The sequence below is a fragment of the Oncorhynchus kisutch genome, linkage group LG27 (assembly GCF_002021735.2).
Source record: "Oncorhynchus kisutch isolate 150728-3 linkage group LG27, Okis_V2, whole genome shotgun sequence".
Classification (NCBI taxonomy): domain Eukaryota; kingdom Metazoa; phylum Chordata; class Actinopteri; order Salmoniformes; family Salmonidae; genus Oncorhynchus; species Oncorhynchus kisutch.
Window position 1 is genome coordinate 32,232,616 of NC_034200.2, and position 20,705 is coordinate 32,253,320.

The 20,705-nt window shown below is 44.0% G+C and overlaps 1 protein-coding gene across 2 annotated transcripts; it reads left to right on the forward strand.

Annotated features, from left to right (window-relative positions):
- The first annotated feature begins 9,087 nt into the window (after nt 1-9,087).
- pif1 (PIF1 5'-to-3' DNA helicase homolog (S. cerevisiae)) lies at nt 9,088-19,586 on the forward strand. 2 transcript variants are annotated; one of them, XM_020463473.2, is made up of 13 exons: nt 9,088-9,225; nt 9,558-10,140; nt 10,364-10,493; nt 10,619-10,744; nt 11,019-11,172; nt 11,358-11,472; nt 11,754-11,860; nt 12,212-12,351; nt 15,148-15,254; nt 15,433-15,520; nt 15,903-16,048; nt 17,113-17,304; nt 19,219-19,586. In XM_020463473.2, exons 2-13 carry the CDS (start codon nt 9,574-9,576, stop codon nt 19,267-19,269), a joined length of 1,923 nt encoding a protein of 640 aa, XP_020319062.1. In that variant the 5' UTR covers nt 9,088-9,225; nt 9,558-9,573; the 3' UTR covers nt 19,270-19,586. The 2 variants fall into 2 exon arrangements, with proteins under 2 accessions (XP_020319062.1, XP_031663067.1); XM_031807207.1 differs by having other exon boundaries at nt 9,109-9,293.
- Nucleotides 19,587-20,705: the final 1,119 nt, after the last annotated feature.

Here is a 20,705-nt window from a genome sequence, read left to right on the forward strand (position 1 = left end):
AACAAAAAGTAAACAAAGTCTATATACAGTGAGTGCAAATTAGGTCGAATAAGGGAATTAAGGCAATAAATAGGCCATGGTGGCGAAGTAATTACAATATGGCAATTAAACACTGAAATGGTAGATGTGCAAAAGATGGATGTGCAAGTAGAGATACTGTGGTGCAAAAGGAGCTAAATAAATAAATACAGTATGGGGATGAGGTAGATAGATGGGCTGTATACAGATGGGCTATGAACAGGTGCAGTGATCTGTGAGCTGCTCAGACAGCTGGTTCTTAAAGCTAGTGAGGGAGATGGGAATCTCCAGCTTCAGTGATTTTTGCAGTTCGTTCCAGTCAGTGGCAGCAGAGAATTGGAAGGAAAGGCGACCAAAGGGGGAATTGGATTTGGGGGTGACCAGTGAGATTTTCATGCTGGAGCGTGTGCTACGAGTGGGTGCTGCTATGCTGACCAGCGAGCTGAGATAGGGCGGGGCTTTACCTAGCAGAGACTTGTAGATAACCTGTAGCCAGTGGGTTTGGCGACGAGTATCAAGCGAGGGCCAGCCAACGAGAGCGTACAGGTCGCAGTGGTGGGTAGTATATGGGGCTTTGGTGACAAAACGGATGGCACTGTGATAGACTACATCCAGTTTGCTGAGTAGAGTGTTGGAGGCTATTTTATAGATGACATCGCCGAAGTCAAGGATCGGTAGGATGGTCAGTTTTACGAGGGTATGTTTGGCAGCATGAGTGAAGGAAGCTTTGTTGCAAAATAGGAAGCCGATTCTAGATTTAACTTTGATTGGAGATGCTTAATGTGAGTCTGGAAGGAGAGTTTACAGTCTAACCAGACACCTAGGTATATGTAGTTATCCACGTATTCTAAGTCAGAGCCGTTCAGAGTAGTGATGCAGGATGGGCGGGCATGTGCGGGCAATGATCGGTTGAATAGCATGCATTTAGTTTTATTTGCGTTTAAGAGCAGTTGGAGGCCATGGAAGGAGAGTTGTATGGCATTGAAGCTCGTCTGCAGGTTAGTTAACACAGTGTCCAAAGAAGGGCCAGAAGTATACAGAATAGTGTCATCTGCATAGAGGTGGATTAGAGAATCACCAGCAGCAAGAGCGACATCATTGATGTATACAGAGAAGAGAGTCGGCCCGAGAATTGAACCCTGTGGCACCCCCATAGGTCCGGACAACAGGCCCTCCGATTTGACACACTGAGCTCTATCAGAGAAGTAGTTGGTGAACCAGGTGAGGCAATAATTTGAGAAACCAAGGCTGTTGAGTCTGCCAATAAGAATGTGGTGATTGACAGAGTCGAAAGCTTTGGCCAGGTCGATGAAGACGGCTGCACAGTAATGTCTCTTATCGATGGCGGTTATGATATCGTTAAGGACCTTGAGCGTGGCTGAGGTGCACCCATGACCAGCTCGGAAACGAGATTGCATAGCGGAGAAGGTACAATGTGATTTAAAATGGTCAGTAATCTGTTTGTTAAATTGGCTTTCGAAGACCTTAGAGATGCAGGGTAGGATAGATATAGGTCTGTAGCAGTTTGGGACTAGAGTGTCTCCCCCTTTGAAGAGGGGGATGACCGCGGCAGCTTTCCAATGTTTGGGAATCTCAGACGATATGAAAGAGAGGTGAACAGGCTGGTAACAGGTTACAACAATTTCGGCAGATAATTTAAGAAAGAGGGTCCAGAATGTCTAGCCCGGCTGATTTGTAGGGGTCCAGATTTTGCAGCTCTTTCAGAACATCAGCTATCTGGATATGGGTGAAGGAGAAATGGTGGGGGCTTGGGCGGGTTGCTGTGGAGGGTGCCGGGCAGTTGACCGGGGTAGGGGTAGCCAGGTGGAAAGCATGGCCAGCCGTAGAGAAATGCTTATTGAAATTCAATTATAGTGGATTTGTCGGTTGTAACAGTGTTTCCTAGCCTCAGAGCAGTGGGTAGCTGGGATGAGGTGCTCTTATTCTCCATGGACTTTACAGTGTCCCAGAACTTTTTTGAGTTTGTACTGCAGGATGCAAATTTCTGTTTAAAAAAAGCTAGCCTTAGCTTTCCTAACTGCCTGTGTATATTGGTTCCTAACTTCCCTGAAAAGTTGCGTATCACAGGGGCTATTCGATGCTAATGCAGAATGCCACAGGATGTTTTTGTGCTGGCCAAGGGCAGACATGTCTGGAGTGAACCAAGGGCTGTATCTATTCCTGGTTCTACATTTTTTGAATGGGGCATGCTGTCACGTTCTGACCTTTATTTCCTTTGTTTTGTCATTATTTAGTATGGTCAGGGCGTGAGTTGGGGTGGGCAGTCTATGTTTGTTTTTCTATGATTTGTGTATTTCTATGTTTCGGCCTAGTATAGTTCTCAATCAGAGGCAGGTGTCATTAGTTGTCTCTGATTGAGAATCATACTTAGGTAGCCTGGGTTTCACTGTGTGTTTGTGGGTGTTTGTTTCCGTGTCTGTGTTTTTCACCACACGGTACTGTTTTGGGTTTCGTTCATTCCACGTTTATTGTTTTTGTATTCAGTTGTTCATGTGTACATTTTCGTATTAAAAGAACCATGGACACTTACCACGCCGCATATTGGTCCTCTGATCCTTTTCGCCTCTCCTCTTCGGAAGAGGAGGAAATCCCTTACACATGCCTATTTAAGATGGTGAGGAAGGCACTTTTAAAGAATAACCAGGCATCCTCTACTGTCGGGATGAGGTCAATGTCGTTCCAGGATACCCCGGCCAGGTCGATTAGAAAGGCCTGCTCGCAGAAGTGTTTTAGGGAGCGTTTGACAGTGATGAGGGGTGGTCGTTTGACCGCGGACCCATTACGGATGCAGGCAATGAGGCAGTGATCGCTGAGATCGTGGTTGAAAACAGCAGTGTATTTGGAGGGTGAGTTAGTTAGGATGATATCTATGAGGGTGCCCGTGTTTACGGATTTGGGGTTATACCTGGTAGGTTCATTGATAAATTGTGTGAGATTGAGGGCATCAAGCTTAGATTGTAGGATGGCCGGGGTGTTAAGCATGTCCCGGTTTAGGTCACCTAGCAGCACGAGCTCAGAAGATAGATGGGGGGCAATGAATTCATATATGGTATCGAGGGCACAGCTGGGGGCAGAGGGTGGTCTATAGCAAGCGGCAACGGTGAGAGACTTGTTTCTGGAAAGGTACATTTTTAGAAGTAGAAGCTCAAATTGTTTGGGTACAGACCTGGATAGTAAGACAGAACTCTGCAGGTAATCGTTGCAGTAAATTGCAACACCGCCCCCTTTGGCAGTTCTATCTTGTCGGAAAATGTTATAGTTAGGAATGGAAATGTCAAGGTTTTTGGTGGTCTTCCTAAGCCAGGATTCAGACACGGCTAGGACATCCGGATTGGTGGAGTGTGCTAGGGCAGTGAATAAAACAAACTTAGGGAGGAGGCTTCTAATGTTAACATCCATGAAACCAAGGCTTTTCCGGTTGCAGAAGTTAACAAATGAGAGCGCCTGGGGGATGGGAGTGGAGGTAGACACTGCAGGGCCTGGATTAACCTCTACATCACCAGAGGAACAGAGGAGGAGTAGGATAAGGGTACGGCTAAAGGCTAACAGAACTGGACACCTAGTACGTTCAGAACAGAGAGTAAAAGGAGCAGATTTCTGGGCACGGTAGAATATATTCAAGGCATAATGTTACGACAAAGGTATAGTAGGATGTGAATACAGTGGGGGTAAACCTGTGCATATAGTGATAATGAGAGAGATATTGTCACTAGAAATAGCATTTAAACCAGGGGATGTCACTGCGTGTGTGGGGGGGTGGAACTAAATTGTTAGCTGAGGCGTGAAGAGCAGTGCTAGAGGCTCTACAGTGAAAAAAAACAATAGTTACAAACCAGAACAGCAATCGACACGGCATGGTGACGTTAGGGAAAGGCATGCGTAGCCGGGTGATCATACAAGTCCAGTGCGTGGCTTCAGGCAGCTAGCGGCACGGGGCTAGCAGGCTAACAGAACGGCCTTAGAGGGATGACGCGACGGAGGGAAGTCTGTTGTGCCCCCCTCGTGCAGTTACATCAGCGGACGGATCAGCAGGGCTCTGTGTGGTAAACCAGGCCAATTGGCTAAATATGTATAGTGGCCGAAGAAATATGTCCGAAGGGCCTCTTAAGTCAGCAGTCCAATGTGTTTTAGATAGCTAGCAGGCCGCCGATTAGTGGCTGTGTGTTCAGTGGTCGTTAGCTGCTATAATTCCAGGTGGAAAAAAATATATAAAAAATAATCATAATAAAAATGTACAAAATTGAGGTAGGAATCCGGAGAAATCAAGAAGAATAAGTCCGACTAGGTCTGGTTTGAGTCGCGCTGTACAGACTGGGGAGAGTTGTCCGGGATAAAGGTAGCTGATGACCGCTAGCAAAGGATAGCTGACTGCTAGCTAGTGGCTTCAGAATGTAATTCGATGGGCCTCGTAAGCCAAGCTTGTTAATGCTTTGTAAACTGTGAGATCTTCATGTCTAGAATAATTATTTGTAAAGCTTGTTAATGCTTTGTAACTGAAGCATTATGCTTTGTGCTTTAATTCATTTTACAACGTTATTAAATATTTGCCTTTGACATAGACAATTCTTATTCCTTTCTTGGCTTTTCTAGAACTGTAACTCAGCTATAGTATATGTGTATTTTAATCATCTTTATGGAGATATTCAGTTTAATAGATTTTGATCATATTAAATGCATGGTCTTATTATGGGTCGCATGTGTGAGATACTGTATATAATAAATATTACCCCACTACAACCACACCAAAATGACTTTCCCCTGTGGTTAAACCATGTAGTAATTATCTGTTCATGTTGGATTTATAAAATTAGGAAATGTAAGTACGTCAGCAGCCTTTCCTGTAATGGATGAGCAAGTGGCTAGTCTGGGGGCAAAATGGAAATTGAGTTTTTGTTTCGTAGCCTCAAGACTCACTCTTGCTGTATTCTGAAAGGGAAGCTAAGCCACCGAAATAAAAACACTGCTCTTAATGAAACAGCCACTAATGCACATTGCCATTGCAAAAGGAAAGAGCAAATTGGCCATTTAATTGAATGAGGTAAATCACTTTCAACTCATGAGCAGGAAATCCATTAAAGGTCCCTCTGAATACAGCTACAATCATTAGCACAGGCTTATTTGTGCAGCTTCTCTTCTCTCACACATTAAGTACATTTCCAGTACGGCTTCTGGGTTGAGAAACTTCCTGACCTGAATTCTTGTTGATGTCAAATAAAGATGTTCTTTTTTTGCTGTACTTTTACCCGTTTTTCGTGGTATCCAATTGGTAGTTACAGTCTTGTCCCATTGCTGTAACTCCCCTACGGACTCGGGAGAGGCGAAGGTCGAGAACCATGCGGCCTCCAAAACATTACCCTGCCAAGCCGCACTGCTTCTTGACACACTGCTCGCTTAACCCGGAAGCCAGGTGCACCGACGTGTCAGAGGAAACACAGTCCAGCTGGCGCCCGAAGTTAGCTTGCAGGCGCCCGGCCCACCACTATAGTGCGATGGGACAAGGAAATCCCACCCGGCCAAACCCTCCCCTAACCCGGGCGACGCTGGGCCAATTGTGCACCGCCTCGTGGGTCTCCCAGTCGCGGCTAGGCTGTGGCACAGACTGGGATCGAACCCGGGTCTGTAGTGACGCCTCAAGCACTGAAAATGGAGTGACCTTAGACCGCTGCGCCACTCTGGAGGCTAAAGAGGATGTTCTTGACAACAGAAATATATTATGGTTGAAGGAGGGCACAGGATTTAAACATCTACTCTTCAAGTGGATATGGATATGGATTCTGAAAAGCCATTAGGTTGTCCCAAGTGCTTACACATAAACTTTGCAGTATAGTCACAGACTGTGTCCCCAATGACACACTATTCCCTCTATACTAGTACACTACTTTTGACCAGAGCCTTATGGGGCATGGTTAAATGTAGTGCATTATATAGGGAATAGGGTGTCATTTGGGATGAAGACACAGTCACACTGTCCCCATGCTAGATCATATTCTCCCTAGGCAAATAAACACTGTCCATTATGTGTCATAGCAAGGTAACTAATGGGCTGTTGTGTGTGTCATTAATATGGTATCTTGATTCTTGTGACAATGTTTAATGATTCAGATGATTAACTATGGATATGTGACTCTCAAATGATGTCATAGGTAAATAAATGCATACTGGTATTTGGGAGGATATATTCTGAAAAAAGACAGTGTTCCCACTGGTTGTATAGGCTATTACCTAAAGCTACTTAAATGTTGTGGCGTTTGATGTACATTGTTGTTATGTTCATTGACATTACATGATTAACATTAGCCAGGTCATGATTTCTCATGTTACCTAATATCATGACACAAAACCTTTCCCTTTCTGGGTTGGATGCAGTCTACAACACATACCTGGCCATTCATGTGACCCAGGCACCAGTGGGAAAATAATGGGCTAATAACTCATGCACTAGCAGTGCAGAGGTTCCTAGTATTTTCATTATGGGCACCCTGAATAATTTTTACAAAAAGAATATGTGAAATTGATCAAATGTGAAATAAGGCTCTCTGGGGGAAAATGTTGGGAACCCCTGCCATAACCAATACCCTTCTAATTCACTACAGTCATTTTATAGAACCTAACCGGTTCCAAATGGCAAAAGTGAAATCAATACCGGTACCCTTATCTCTTCTCTCTCCTAACTGGATTTTGTCTTCCACTCTCCCAATTTCTTCTTTCTCTCTTCTTCCTCCCTCCTCATCGCTTCCTGTTTTGCTCTATCCATCACTTTCACTCCATTTCCCCTCAGGTTCCCTAAAGACATTCATAATGAGCTGTACAGTAAACAGCTGGGGTGCAGAATGGGTGGGAAATAGGTGTGGGAGGAGGGGGAAGAGAGGTTGATTTCCCAGAATCATCATCCGTCAATACCTAGGCTATCACAATTCATGGCCCCTGTCCAATGCCCAAACACTGATAATCACCCGTGCCTGGAAATTCTCGCCAGCCTACGCACAGGCATTGTGGTTTACGGAAAGCACAGGTATGCAGAACTGATGAATGGCCTGCTGCCATATGAGCTGAGTGGTCATAAATATAATTGTGGGAGGACAGGTGGACGTATCAAACTTGGATGCTGAGCAACAAAGTATTCAGGGAAGTTGTGCTTATAACTTATTTGGTAATTTCCTGACAGTATTTTGTGCACCATCAAAGTGTGAAAATAGCGTAGCCTACCGGATTATTGGATGTTATGGTGGATGAGAATGTTAAAAAGGAAAAGACGTTCCGGTGTACGTTCGGCTATTGAATAATAGCCTATTCACATTGACGTTCTATTTCCTGCAGTTTGCTACTACGGTGTTGTAGGGGGGACATACAGAACAGTGGACGTACAGGGTATTGTATCAGACATGCAGAGGGCCTAGAAACCTATGCAACATTAGTGGATGATGATGAGGAACAGAGAAATCAGAGGTTATTAGACAGTTTCAAGGAAAACAAAATTACATTTCCAAATAAATTACAAAAGTCCACATTTTCATTTTTCTGTTCCTAAATCAATATAATTCATTCCTCTTTTGAGTGCAGGAGTTTCTCATCTGCCTGAGCAACACAGTGAGCCTGAAAAATAAAGACAAAAAAGGATGAAACAGTTCACAACATCATCTTTTTAATATTCTGTGTTGACAGTATGTGTTGCAACAATATTAGAGAACTGAAATACAGAATAACAGTACAACAGTGACTAGTAATGCTTACAGGCTACTTCTCCTTTCCTCTGCCCCTCTCTCAGTGCTCTCCAGAGTCCATGGAAGCAGCCGGTTCCTCCAGTCTTCTTCCTCCCACCTGTAGCAGTGGAGCCTCAGGATATATGGATTCCAATTTGCATAAAGTCCAGTGACGTTCCTTGAGGGCTGTTGTGGTATCGGCTTGAGGGGGGATATACACGGCTGTGACTATATTCAAAGAGAATTATCTTGGGAGATAATACGGTCGGCATTTGATTGTGAGGTATTCTAGGTCGGATGAACAAAAGGACTTGAGTTTGTGTATGTTATCACACCAGGAGTCATTAATCATGAAACATACACCCCCGCCCTTCTTTTCCAGCATAGGCATACTGATCACCATAGAGAAGCCCATGGGTTCCTTCTTATCAAGGTCATTAAGGTAAAAAAAATACAATTTAAACTCTCAATTGAGATCCGGTCATTTAAATATAATTCAGACGGCCCTCTCTGTCATACAGAACTCAACTTTTATCAGTACTGCGACATTATTCAAGAAAAATTGGAGAGAAAAAAACTAAGGGGCACTTCAGAAGAATGACATGCAAACAAGGAGGATACTTTACAATAAAATGCAATAGGCACACTGATTGATCATTTAATAGCCAAAATTGTGCAAAGTCTTTTGATCATAAAATAAAATATGTTTTGCAAACAACATTTTTTTCTGCATTTCTATTGGTCTTCATTTAAAGCGCCTACCAATTGTGGTTGGGCTGGAACAAAAGCCTACACACTCTCCGGTGTTTAGCTCTACTGCCGTTTTGCAGAGGGATTGTCATCTCTCTTGGAGACATAGCATAGGCCTATTGTTTTTTTAAAATGTTTATAAACACATTTTCTCTAGAACAAGGCAAAACAGATTTATGTTATAGAACACGACTGTAAAGAGATAGAGATATGCAGATTAGAAATATGCTGAGCAAACGGATTAGGTGCGTTGATTGAAGGGGGTGAAGGGGGAACGTCAAATTCAAATCGAGAAGATAATCTGTACCGGCTCACATTTAAACAAAGCATTGTCCAGAAACATAGCCATACATGTTTGTTTTTTAAAATCATGATTGGAATTTTTAAAACCAAACGAATGGCCCACTATCTACCCGGTTGTAATCGGTGGGCCGAGGTATCTCCAAAATGAACGCTTCGCAAATACTGAAATACATGAAGTATGTTTCCACAATCGCAGCAATTGGTCAGTATGGCAAATGTATGGGCGGGGTCATTTACGTCAAATGGCATTACGAGTCTTTCATTGGTTAAATCCTTTAAAGGACCCTGCTGTTACTGGTCAAAATATGTTGCGCTGCCATTGGTTTATATTACAAACACCGACAGTTTTGAAAACTGCATTTTACTTCAGAAAGCACGCTAACTACAACGCAAGGAATCAGTCTTTGCTCTAGCTACATTTTTCTTCGAAGAGGTAAATCAAGTTACTACATCGAATTCTGGAGCGACCCTGTGTGTTTGTTAATCTGGTTTTCATGCATTGTACGTTTAAAGTATATTTTAATGTTTTGTTGCATGCATCTCTAGCCAAGGGATCCACTATTTGCTTTCAATTGAAACCCAGATGGCTATTAGGTAGCCAAATATTGATTTACTTGCAGACGTGTTGATTAAATCATTTACAAAACAGCCGTGGCATTTAGGGTCCAGTTGATTACGTTATCTAGCTGGTGTGAAATGTGCGATTCGTTTGATCAGTGTTCATTGTTTGTTTTAATGTGACTTTTACCTCTTCTAACATTATAGCCCGCACATTGTTACAATGATGCAAGGGGACGACGGTGCCCAGCTCCAGTGCAGTGTCGTGGTGGAGCGCCTGAACTCCTCTGGCCAGGCCACCAAACGCCAAGTCATCCGGAAGGCAGCTGTATTTCTCGGTCGCAACGAGTTCCAGGAGATAATCCTGCGCGTGCACAACGGCAAAGTGCCCGAAAGTTACACGCTCAAAGAGTTCCAGCTTTTCACCCGGTTTGCTAAGGATGGCAAGTGCACCGTTAAACTGCTCCCCGAAAACGTCCAAGTGCTCATCTCTGACTGCCCGCCCCACCTACTAAACATTTTCCTGAAGACCTTGAGTATCAAACACCAGGCCTGGCAGACTAGCAAACCTATGACAGACCGAGAGAAGCTGAAAGCCTGTCTGCCCCGCAGCTTCGAGACCATCAGCCCATTACAGCAGAAGGATGTACAGAAGGCCAATGAGCTGAGGAGCAAAGTGAATGCACCAGTGCTCTCTAAAGGTCTGGTAGTGAGGACTGGTAATAAGATGACTGGAGGACCACAGGGACAGCAGGTTAAGAGACAAAGGACGGACTGTGACTCTAGCCCAGTGAGTTGAGTTCATATCCTCAGTGACTTTGTCATTGCTCCCCAAGCTGATATTCAACCTGGTTTGCACTTAACAACCCTGGTGGTGGGAATGCATTGCATGCCGTTCAGCCTAGTCTGTTTATCACTGATTTGGTTTCGTTAGACATAAGATTGGTTTGATGTCCAACATTTTGTTAGTTGTTAGGCTAGTCCTTGAAGTTGTTATTATGCTCCGTCTTCAGTTGAAGGCACTCCACCCAAGCAAAAAGCCCACCCTGTCTCTACCGGCGGCACGGAAGTTGAACAAAGAACAAGCCACTGTCCTCAGTGCTGTGTTGAGTGGGAAGAATGTTTTCTTCACTGGCAGTGCAGGTATTCCATTCCAAGCTGAAGTCATTACTTTCATTGTATGAGTTTGATTCATACAATGACTCATACATTCAGGACCCCCACATAGTGTTTTGGGCTATTCAAGACTGTTCTGTCTTTTTGTTCAGGCACAGGGAAGTCCTTCCTGTTGAAGAGGATTGTGGGCTCTCTGCCGCCCAAGAGCACCTACGCCACGGCCAGCACGGGCGTGGCAGCGTGTCACATCGGGGGGACCACGCTACACAACTTTGCTGGTTAGTCACCACCGAATAAGAGTGAGCTGTCTTTCTAGAAATGGCAGTTTCAACTCTAACAGTTGTTTCAATTGACACATTGTGATAGTCCCCGTAGTTAGCTTCACAAAATGGTTTACTGCCGGTTACCAGAACTGTACTGGGAGCCTTTAGTGGAGGGTTGGCTGAACACCCTCATCTCGCCATCTTTCACCTTCTCTATTTCCTTGTCTCATTCCCACCTTTTCCAAATTCTCTTTAACCTCATCTTACCCCATTCTTGTCTCTGTCTCAGGTATCGGGTCAGGCTCAGCCCCTCTGGAGCAGTGTATAGAGCTGGCCCAGAGACCCGGGGTCCTGCAGCACTGGACTAGCTGTCGCCACCTCATCATCGACGAGATCTCCATGGTTGAGGCCCAGTTTTTCGACAAGCTGGAGGCCATAGCCAGGTACTAGAATCACCACCCACTCGCACCCTATAGAATGTAGTGTTGTATTATATAATTAAGTTGCCAGTTCCATTGTTTCAATACACAATTGTAAGAATTATGTACACGTATCAACCAACGTGTTTCTATTTGAGTTCATTGTGTGTAATTCTATGATTTCTTCCATTGACATGTCGTTGCTCCAGGTGTCTGAGGAGGTCCACAGAGCCGTTTGGAGGAATCCATCTGATAGTGTGTGGGGACTTCCTCCAGCTGCCCCCGGTCTCCAAGGAAAAGGACAAGGCCGCATTCTGCTTCCAGGTCAGAAAGCCTGGTGATAATGGTGACATGTCATGATAATGCTCTACTGACTCCCACCTTGAGCTTTTCTCATGACAGCATGTCAGTCTCTAGCCATGTTGGGATTCTAACACAGAAGCTTGCGTACAACATGTGAATAATTCATGCATTACTAGTATCACTGACAGATCTGGTGTAAACCTTTGAGTTATGTTTAACTTGTACAGTATTTCAAGTTCGTGTCTAAGATGACACCTGATATGATGAAGAGCGCACCATACATTGAAAATGTTGACCTCTAGTCTAGAAGCTGGCGGAAGTGCATCCATCTGAACATGGAGCTGACTGAGGTGCGCAGACAGACTGACCAGTCTTTCATCTCCCTCCTGCAGGCAGTGAGGGTGGGCAGGTACAGTACGCTGAGCAGTGGACAATCGGCAGCCATTTTGGATGTCTGTTCTGGGCTTTTTCAATGGGTGTATCTCAATAGTCTGATGCAGCTTCCTCTCCTTGTCACATGAAATGCAAGATTGGTAAAATTCATGCTTTCACAAAATGACTTGGAACGAGAGGAGAGAGCCACTTTATAGACCGTTGAGATGCACCCAGTGTGCCACCAACCAACTGATATCCATGGTCTCATGACAAAATGCCAGTTCTACAGTATACCATATAGAGTTTGAGCAATTTAGTAAAATGGAATCCTAATCATGCAATATTCTAAATCATTGTATTTTCAATGTCCATCATTAAATCCCAGAGTCACAGAGGAAGTCACTGCCAAGTTGATAAAGAGTGCCTATCACAAGATCGAGCGGGATGGTATCCTGGCAACCAGGCTTTGCACTCACAAGGACGATGTAGAGCTCACTAACGACAACAAGCTCCAGCAGCTGCCAGGTTTGGTGTTTTTTCTTTATTTTTGATCATTTTAATGACTTATCGCTTACAGTTCTTCCGTTGTTGTGAAACAAACTGTTGCCTTGAGGCAAGTGACAATTGGCCATTATTGTATATCTCAGGCTTGAGTCAGCTCCTGACAGGGCCGGTCCAAGCCTCTAAGTGACTGAAGCGACTGCTTGGGGCCCCATGAACACTAGGAGGTCCCAGACCAAAAGCATTTTCTAAATAAGCCACTGATTTTTAGTCACTCACTCAGATATATTAACATGGTGTAAGTCATGGCAAAATGTTTAAAATTGCAGGGAATTATTTTGATTCATCTTTGCTGTCAAGAGCAGTGGAGACCACAAATGTTTTGCTCGCTAGGTGAGGGGGGGGGGGGGGGGGCAACAATTTTGCTTAGGGCCCTAAAAATGGCTGCCTCATGACCGCACAGGACCTTGAGGGTCTCGCTTCCAAGGGTGTTTTTGGGTGCTAACACAATTAGCAGGCCATTTCAAGAATTTGGGGTCGTAAAAAAAATTACTGCAGTGATTTAAATTATTGTTATCACAACTTCCATTAACAGGTCCCGATCATCATAAAGGTAAAAATAAAAGGCAGTTTATAGATAAGTTAAATTGTACATTTGGCACATCTCAAGCGTAGACACACCACTTGATTAAGTAAGCTAGAACCAATGAAAAGACGGTCTTGTTTTTGATTTATGTGAACCCAGCCATGTGCTGCCCTTGTTACTGGGCAACCTGTGGTGAGTGTTTGCCTGCAGCTACCATGAGTGCTCTCTGTGTCGTGCTGGTTTCAACGGTCATGGAGTCTTACTGAGATGAAAATCGAAAGTAGGGTTGTCACTTGCAAAAATATTTGGTGTGAAAACAATTTCTACCCCAATTGCTCAAAACAAAATCAACATCCATGTGCTGCTTTTGTTAGGAGACCACATGTCCTCTGTTTGACTCAAAGTAAAATACTATATTGTAGCTGTTTGCTGCTTACGGACTTTAGGTTACAGATCTGGGATCTCCTGCGTGTCATGTTGTGAAGGTGGACTCCAATAGTAAGCCCTCTGTTAGCATGTCTCAGTGAGCTATTAAACAGGAAGAGGGTAACCAATACTGAGTTAAATAGGCTGCAAAAAGTGATGTGATATCAGGCGAGCTAAACGGATGTGCATGGACAACCTTTGAAGAACGTGGTTCTAATAATTTAGGCTCGGGATGGTATGAAAACGGTTGTGGGGTTGCAGGACAAAAGGAAGGATTTTTTTTAATATTTTGGCATTGGATGGGTTTTAATTCTGACAGTCAACTGGTACAGGTGTAAGCTGTCAGGAGCCTGTGGCACACAGCCCACAGCCCTCGTCACCTGGTTTCCCCTCTCCTGCTGAGCAATTAGACCTTTTATTTGTTTAAATTGCGTATTAACAGTCTACTGGGATCCATGTTGCCAAGGACAACCACTCAAAGGTTTTTAATAACTACAGACCAGTCACCAAGGGGTAGACAATAGTCAATCATGGTGCCAAAATGATTGTAATTGGCTAAATTCAGCTCAGTAACACTGGCATGTTGTGTAAGAATGACAAGCAACAGCTTTTTTTGTCACAGGAAACTAGGAAAGATCCAGGTTGACAGGACCTTGACTCTCTTAGAAATCGTGCAGGCTTAACATTTTCTTTGATCTGTTGGTATGGCAACCTTAGTATCAAAGCTAAAAATCCACTAGCTAGAATGGTGAAAGCTCACAGGAGTCCCGCAGAGTAGTCTGACCTGTACAACAGACAAGTGGTGAGGAAGGCAGGACTGTGCCCACCCTCTACACTCTTCCCATCCTGTCTGACTGTGCCCACCACCTACACTCTTCCCATCCTGTCTGACTGTGCCCACCACCTACACTCTTCCCATCCTGTCTGACTGTGCCCACATCTACACTCTTCCCATCCTGTCTGACTGTGCCCACCATCTACACTCTTCCCATCCTGTCTGACTGTGCCCACATCTACACTCTTCCCATCCTGTCTGACTGTGCCCACCATCTACACTCTTCCCATCCTGTCTGACTGTGCCCACCATCTACACTCTTCCCATCCTGTCTGACTGTGCCCACCATCTACACTCTTCCCATCCTGTCTGACTGTGCCCACCACCTACACTCTTCCCATCCTGTCTGACTGTGCCCACCACCTACACTGAGTTGCAAGGCCTTCCCTCTTGCGCCTGGTTTAGAGTCCCCACTGTCAAGACTAACTGGTACAAGCACTCCTTTATTGCTACGGTCATTGCCCTTTTCAATACAGGGAAGAGGTTGGCTACTCTGCCCAACTGGTTTCATTGTCCTTGGTTGTCATAACATGGGGATGATGGTGGTAATGACGTTGCTGCTGATGTATTTGTCAGCATATTCTTGATGTTGAGGTGATAATTTGAGAATGTTGTTGGGTAATTTTACTACTGCTTTATGTGCTGTTGCACAGTCAGACAGGATGGAACTCTGTGTAGAGCACGTGTCAAACTCATTCCACGGAGTGCCGCTTTGTCTGCAGTTGTTCACTCCACCTGTGTACCTGTTTGACTAATTCGTAAAACTCCCCTCACCTTGTTGTCTAGGTCTCAATTGAAATGATCCTGTCAGCCCATGACTGTAGTAGCCCATTGGATGTATGTGGATTTAGTTTGTCTCCATATGCTCCCCCTGATGCAAAGCCCAATGCCTTCTGGGACAAATTTAAGCAAACTTGATAACTTTTAGACTTGAACTGTGTGCAACATTTTAAAGGGGTCTTCTTGCTTCCAGGGTCAGTGCGGGTGTTTGAGGCTGTGGACAGCGACCCTGCACTGGTGAAGACCATAGACAGCCAGAGTCCCGTCAGCAGGCTGCTGCAGCTTAAAGTGGGCGCTCAGGTCAGTGTATGGAGACTACTCCCTCAGTGGTCACAGCTGAATAGACACATGCATCTTTAACCTGTTGAACTAACTTGAATCATTGACGATCAGATGCATAGTGTTTTTTTTTTTAATCCTTATTTTCCACTGTGATATGACCGCTCACTGACTAAACTGATTTGATTCCTATCCCCAGGTCATGCTAACAAAGAACCTGGATGTCCAGCGTGGCCTGGTCAACGGGGCTCGAGGTGTCGTGGTGGACTTTCAGCCGGGGAAACTAGGTAGATTCAATATACCGTACACTTACACATCAATAAACAGTAGGATTGAGGTTTTAAAAGTATGTGGTTCAGGTCTTGGTTAATGTACTCGGTAACATTTCAACTATCTACTAACACTAGCTGTATAACCCTTATCCTAAATGTGACCCTTATTATATATAACCCTAACCTTATCAACAGATGGTCATACTATCTGTACAGCATCTACAGATGGAAAATCCAGACTATCCAAATAAAGTGACCCAGAAGTATACTTTAATGCCTAATAACCCTCAAATTTCATTGCGGTTATCTGTTTTAGCTGTGCATTTATGATCGACTCATTGACGGTGTTCCCTAACTCTGTATAGTAGCAGTCCATCAGTCCTTTCTGACTCCTCAGGGCTCCCACGTGTGCGTTTCATGTGCGGCACCACTGAGGCGTTGAAGCCAGAGCGTTGGATGTTCAAGGCCGGAGGCGGGCTTTATCTGAGCCGCCAGCAGCTGCCACTCAAACTGGCCTGGGCCATCTCTATCCACAAGAGCCAGGTAAGGCGTGGCAATGACCATGTAAGACCCTACGGTGTGCTTTGCTAAACGCTCTAGAACGAAGTAGGGATTCCACATATGAGCCATTCAAATACAAAGAAAATGCATCCTTCATCTCTTCTTGGAGGTGACCTGATACAATTTATTTGGTTGAAGTTATGCAGTGCAACTGCTGCTTTCTCCTGTCCAATAATCTTGGATCATTGATAACGCCCTCTCTCTCCGACGACAAATGTGATGGACCTGCGTCCTATGTTTGATCACATTCCCAAAACACAATCCTCTCCCTTTGGCTGCGACGACGCACCCCTACCAAACTGTTACTGCGCAGATAAATGTGATATCTGGTCAACTCCAACTAGCCATGCTTATCACCATAATGTTTTTATCTAGCCAATTAAAGTTCTACAAGGCAGAGACTTTAAGGGGAGAGGAAAGGTGGCATGCGCCTGGATGAAATGGAATCCAGCCTCCGATGGATGACCATTAGCAATTCTCACTCCCTACTATTTCTTGCCACTAAACTGCCAGACAGTGCTGGTCACAGATCAGCTGAGTTGGACCCTGGGTGTAATTACTCAGTCCCCCCCCCGCTAACCCAAGAACTGGATCTCATTACTCCGAAATGTCTGTGATTGGCAAGATGGATAAGCAGTGCCCTCTGGGTAATTGAGTTCATTGGTCACTGTCGGTGTCATCAATGTTTGGTTTCCCCTCACCTCGGTGGAGAGGCAGCGGTAGAATCCTATGGCGTGAACAGAGTGTCACAGGATCATAACCTTGTGACAATTGCAGCTTATATTGGCATCAAAGATGTGCAGCTCTAAGCAATATGTCTAGATTGTGTTCATATGATTCATTCCCTATGAATCATTGTTTTTCTGCAGCTATCCAAGCAAAGCTAGTTTTCACTACATATCAGGCTGACTGATTTCATCACGTGTATCAGGTCTTCCTGTCTGTATGATTGTCTACCGCATCCTGTCTATGTCCATGTGTCTGTATTTGGGGCATGTCTCTCACCTACTGTATTTGGGGCATGTCTCTTACCTACTGTATGTCAGGGCATGACGCTGGACTGTGTGGAGATCTCCCTGGCGCGTGTTTTTGAGAGGGGCCAGGCCTATGTGGCGCTGTCTCGGGCCAAGAGCCTGGAGGGGCTAAGGGTCATGGACTTTGACCCCCACGTGGTCCGTGCCGACCCCGACGTGCTGCACTTCTACAGCAAGCTGAGGAAAGAGAGGCTACTGTTGCAGGTAAGTTTCTGGCTGTATGCTTCATTTGTATTGACCGTAAGGCCTAATGTTCTTTGACCCAGTCTGGGTCCTCACAGGGGTTATCTAACAAGGTCCCAGAATAGGTCAACGGGTTTATAGACCTACAGTGACTTGTTCCACATTTTGTAGGTACAGCCTGAATTCAAAATGGATTCAATAGATTTCTAAACCATCTACACACAATACCCAATAATAACAGTGAAAACACGTTTTAGGGGTGTTTTATCTAAAAATGTCTGAGTCAATACTTTGTAGAAGCACATTTGGCAGTGATTACAGCTGTGAGTCTTTCTGGGTAAGTCTAAGAGCTTTGCACACCTGGATTGTACAATATTTGCCTTGTTAAAATTTTTGTTTCAAGTTCTGTCATATTGGTTGTTAATTATTGCTGGAAAACCATTTTCAGGTCTTGCCATAGATATTCACACAGATTTAAGTCAAGACTAACTCAGCCACTCATGAACATTCACTGTTCTTGGTAAGCAACTCCAGTGTAGATTTGGCCTTGTGTGTTTAGGTGATTGTCCTGCTAAAAGGTGAATTATTCTGTGTCTAGTCACTAGTGGAAAGCAGACTAAACCAAGATTTTGCCTGTGCTTTTTTTCTTTATCTTGAAACTCCCCAGTCCGTAACATTATACAACTACCACTATGCTTGACGATATGGAGTGGTAATCAAATGTGTTGCATTCCGGACAAAGTTAATTGCTTTGCCACATTTTTTTGCAGTATTACTTTAATGTCTTGTTGCAATAAATATTTTTATGCTGTGCAGGCTTACTATAATTTCACTCTGGCAATTAGGTTAGTATAGTGGCGTAACTACAATGTTGTTCCAGCCTCAGTTTTCTCCTGTCACAACCATTTAAACTCTGTTTTTAAAGTCACCATTGGCCTCAAGGTGAAATCCCTGAGTGGTTTCCTTCCTCTCCAGCAACTACGTTAGTAAGGAAGACTATCTTTGTAGTGACTGGGTATGTCTATACACCATCAAGTGTAATATCTTCAGCATGCTCAAAGGATGTGTGTGACTACATACATGCATACATACAAGCTACAACATCAAAGACATATCAACTACATCACACCTGCCCAGACCCGCCTGCTAACATCTCCAGCGCCTGCATCACTCTCCGCCACATGGCCTCAAACTGCACCATTTATTTTCTCTCCGCCGCCGCCCACACATTTTCAACTTTTAGATATTCATCTTATGGATAATTCAATGGGTGTCCTTTGCAAGGCCTTGGGAAAACCTCCCTGGTCTTTGGCAGAGTATGTTTGAAATGATTTGCTCGACTGAGGAAACTTAGTTATCTGTGTGGGATACAGAGCTGAAGGAGTCATTCAAGTATCATTTTAAACACTTGCACACAGTGAGTCCATGTGACTTGTTAAGCACATTTTTACTCACATTATTTAGTCTTGCCATAACAAAAGGGTCGAATACTTATTGACTCACGACATTTCTGCTTTTCTTAATTAATTTGTAGAAATGTCAACACAATTCCACTTTGACATTTTGTGTGTGTAGGCCAGTGACCATGTATTTAATCCATTTTAAATTCTGTCTGTGACATTGTGGAAAAAGTTGAAGGGTGTGAATATTTTCGGAAGGCATTGTGTAGAAAATACTAATTCTTTGAAGCAATGAGAATTGCCTTTTCTCAGTTTTTTTTTGGGGGGGGGACTGGTGACCTTAGCAGTTTTAGTTGTGCTTTAATGGTATCCTGCTGTGTACTGCCACCCTGTGTCAAGAGGTGCAATGCTTTCCAGAGATCTGACCTCTGAGGGTGGGTTAGGTCTGCTAATGATCTTTGTTGGGTGTGGCCATCCACAGCTGTGTGACTGTGTCCAAAGCAAAGGGCTTGTATAACACTCTGTATCTCTGCAGGCTTCAATGAATGAGTTTGTGGGCAAAAGTAACAAGGCGAATCGTTGGTGAGAAGGAACCGCTCAACAACTCAAACCGGGCAAACGATTTTAATTTATCATTTGATTTGTGTTTTTATTTCCATCTTTCAAGTGATTGTCTCAGGCTGTGTTTTTTTAAAGGGTGTACACCATGGACTTTTGTACTACCAACAACTTTAGTTTTATCTTTATATACCTGTTATTTATTGTCATGCTCTTGACCATGTGGGAATGTTTATGACTTTTTTTAAGCAAATAAAGTTTTAGTAGAACTAAACTGAAAAGTTTAAAAGCATCATGTAAAGTGTTTTCACAAGCTAAAATAAAAGATCCCAGAAATGTTCCATATGCACAAAGCTTCTCTCAGATTTGGTGCACAAATTTGTTTACATACCTGTTTTAGTATGCATTTCTTCTTTGCCAAGGTAATCCAACCACCTGGCCGGTGTGGCATTTTAAACTGCATGATCATTACACAGGTGCACCTTGTCGTGGGAACATTAAGGCCACTCTAAATGTGCAGTTTTGTCACAACACAATGCCACAGATGTCTCAGTTTGAGGAAGTGTGCAATTGGCATGCTGACTACAGGAATGTCCACCAGAATTGTTGCCAGAATTTAATGTTAATTTCTCTACACTCAACCACCTGTAATTTGAGAGGATTTGGCAATCTGTCCAACTGGACAGCTGATGAAACTGGACTATTTCTGTCTGTAATAAAGTCATTTTTTGAGGGGAAAACTCATTCTCAGTGATTGGGCTTTACTCCTTAGTGGGTGGACCTATGCCCACCCATGGCTGTGCCCCTGTCCAGTTGTGAAATCCATAAATTAGGGTCTAATTTACTTAAATTGACAGATTTCCTTCATATGAAATCATTGCATATTTATTTTCCTCAGTAGACTTTGTACAGTAACTATGACCAGTTCATTTCAAGGCTTGGCCTATATTGTAAGGTCATAAACCAAAGACATTCGATTGAGGTATTTAGAGCATCACATTCTCGGGCTTACATACTCCTAGTACCAAGAAACGTCTTGTTTGATTTCCAAGATGACTCGGGGCTCCTTGATTGCTTCAATGTGGTTTAATAGGTCAGGTCTGTACCCAAACAATTCGAGCTTCTACTTTTAAAAATCACCTGTCCAGAAACAAGTCTCTCACCGTTGCCACTTGCTATAGACCACCCTGCCCCCAGCTATGCCCTGGACACCATATGTGAATTGATTGAGGTCATAACCGCCATCAATAAGAGACATTACTGTGCAGCTGTATTCATTGACCTGGCCATGGCTTTCAACTCTGTCAATCACCACATTCTTATCGGCAGACTCAACAGCCTTGGTTTCTCAAATGATTGCCTCGCCTGGTTCACCAACTACTTCTCTGATAGAGTTCAGTGTGTCAAATCGGAGGGCCTGTTGTCCGGACCTCTGGCAGTCTATGGGGTGCCACAGGGTTCAAT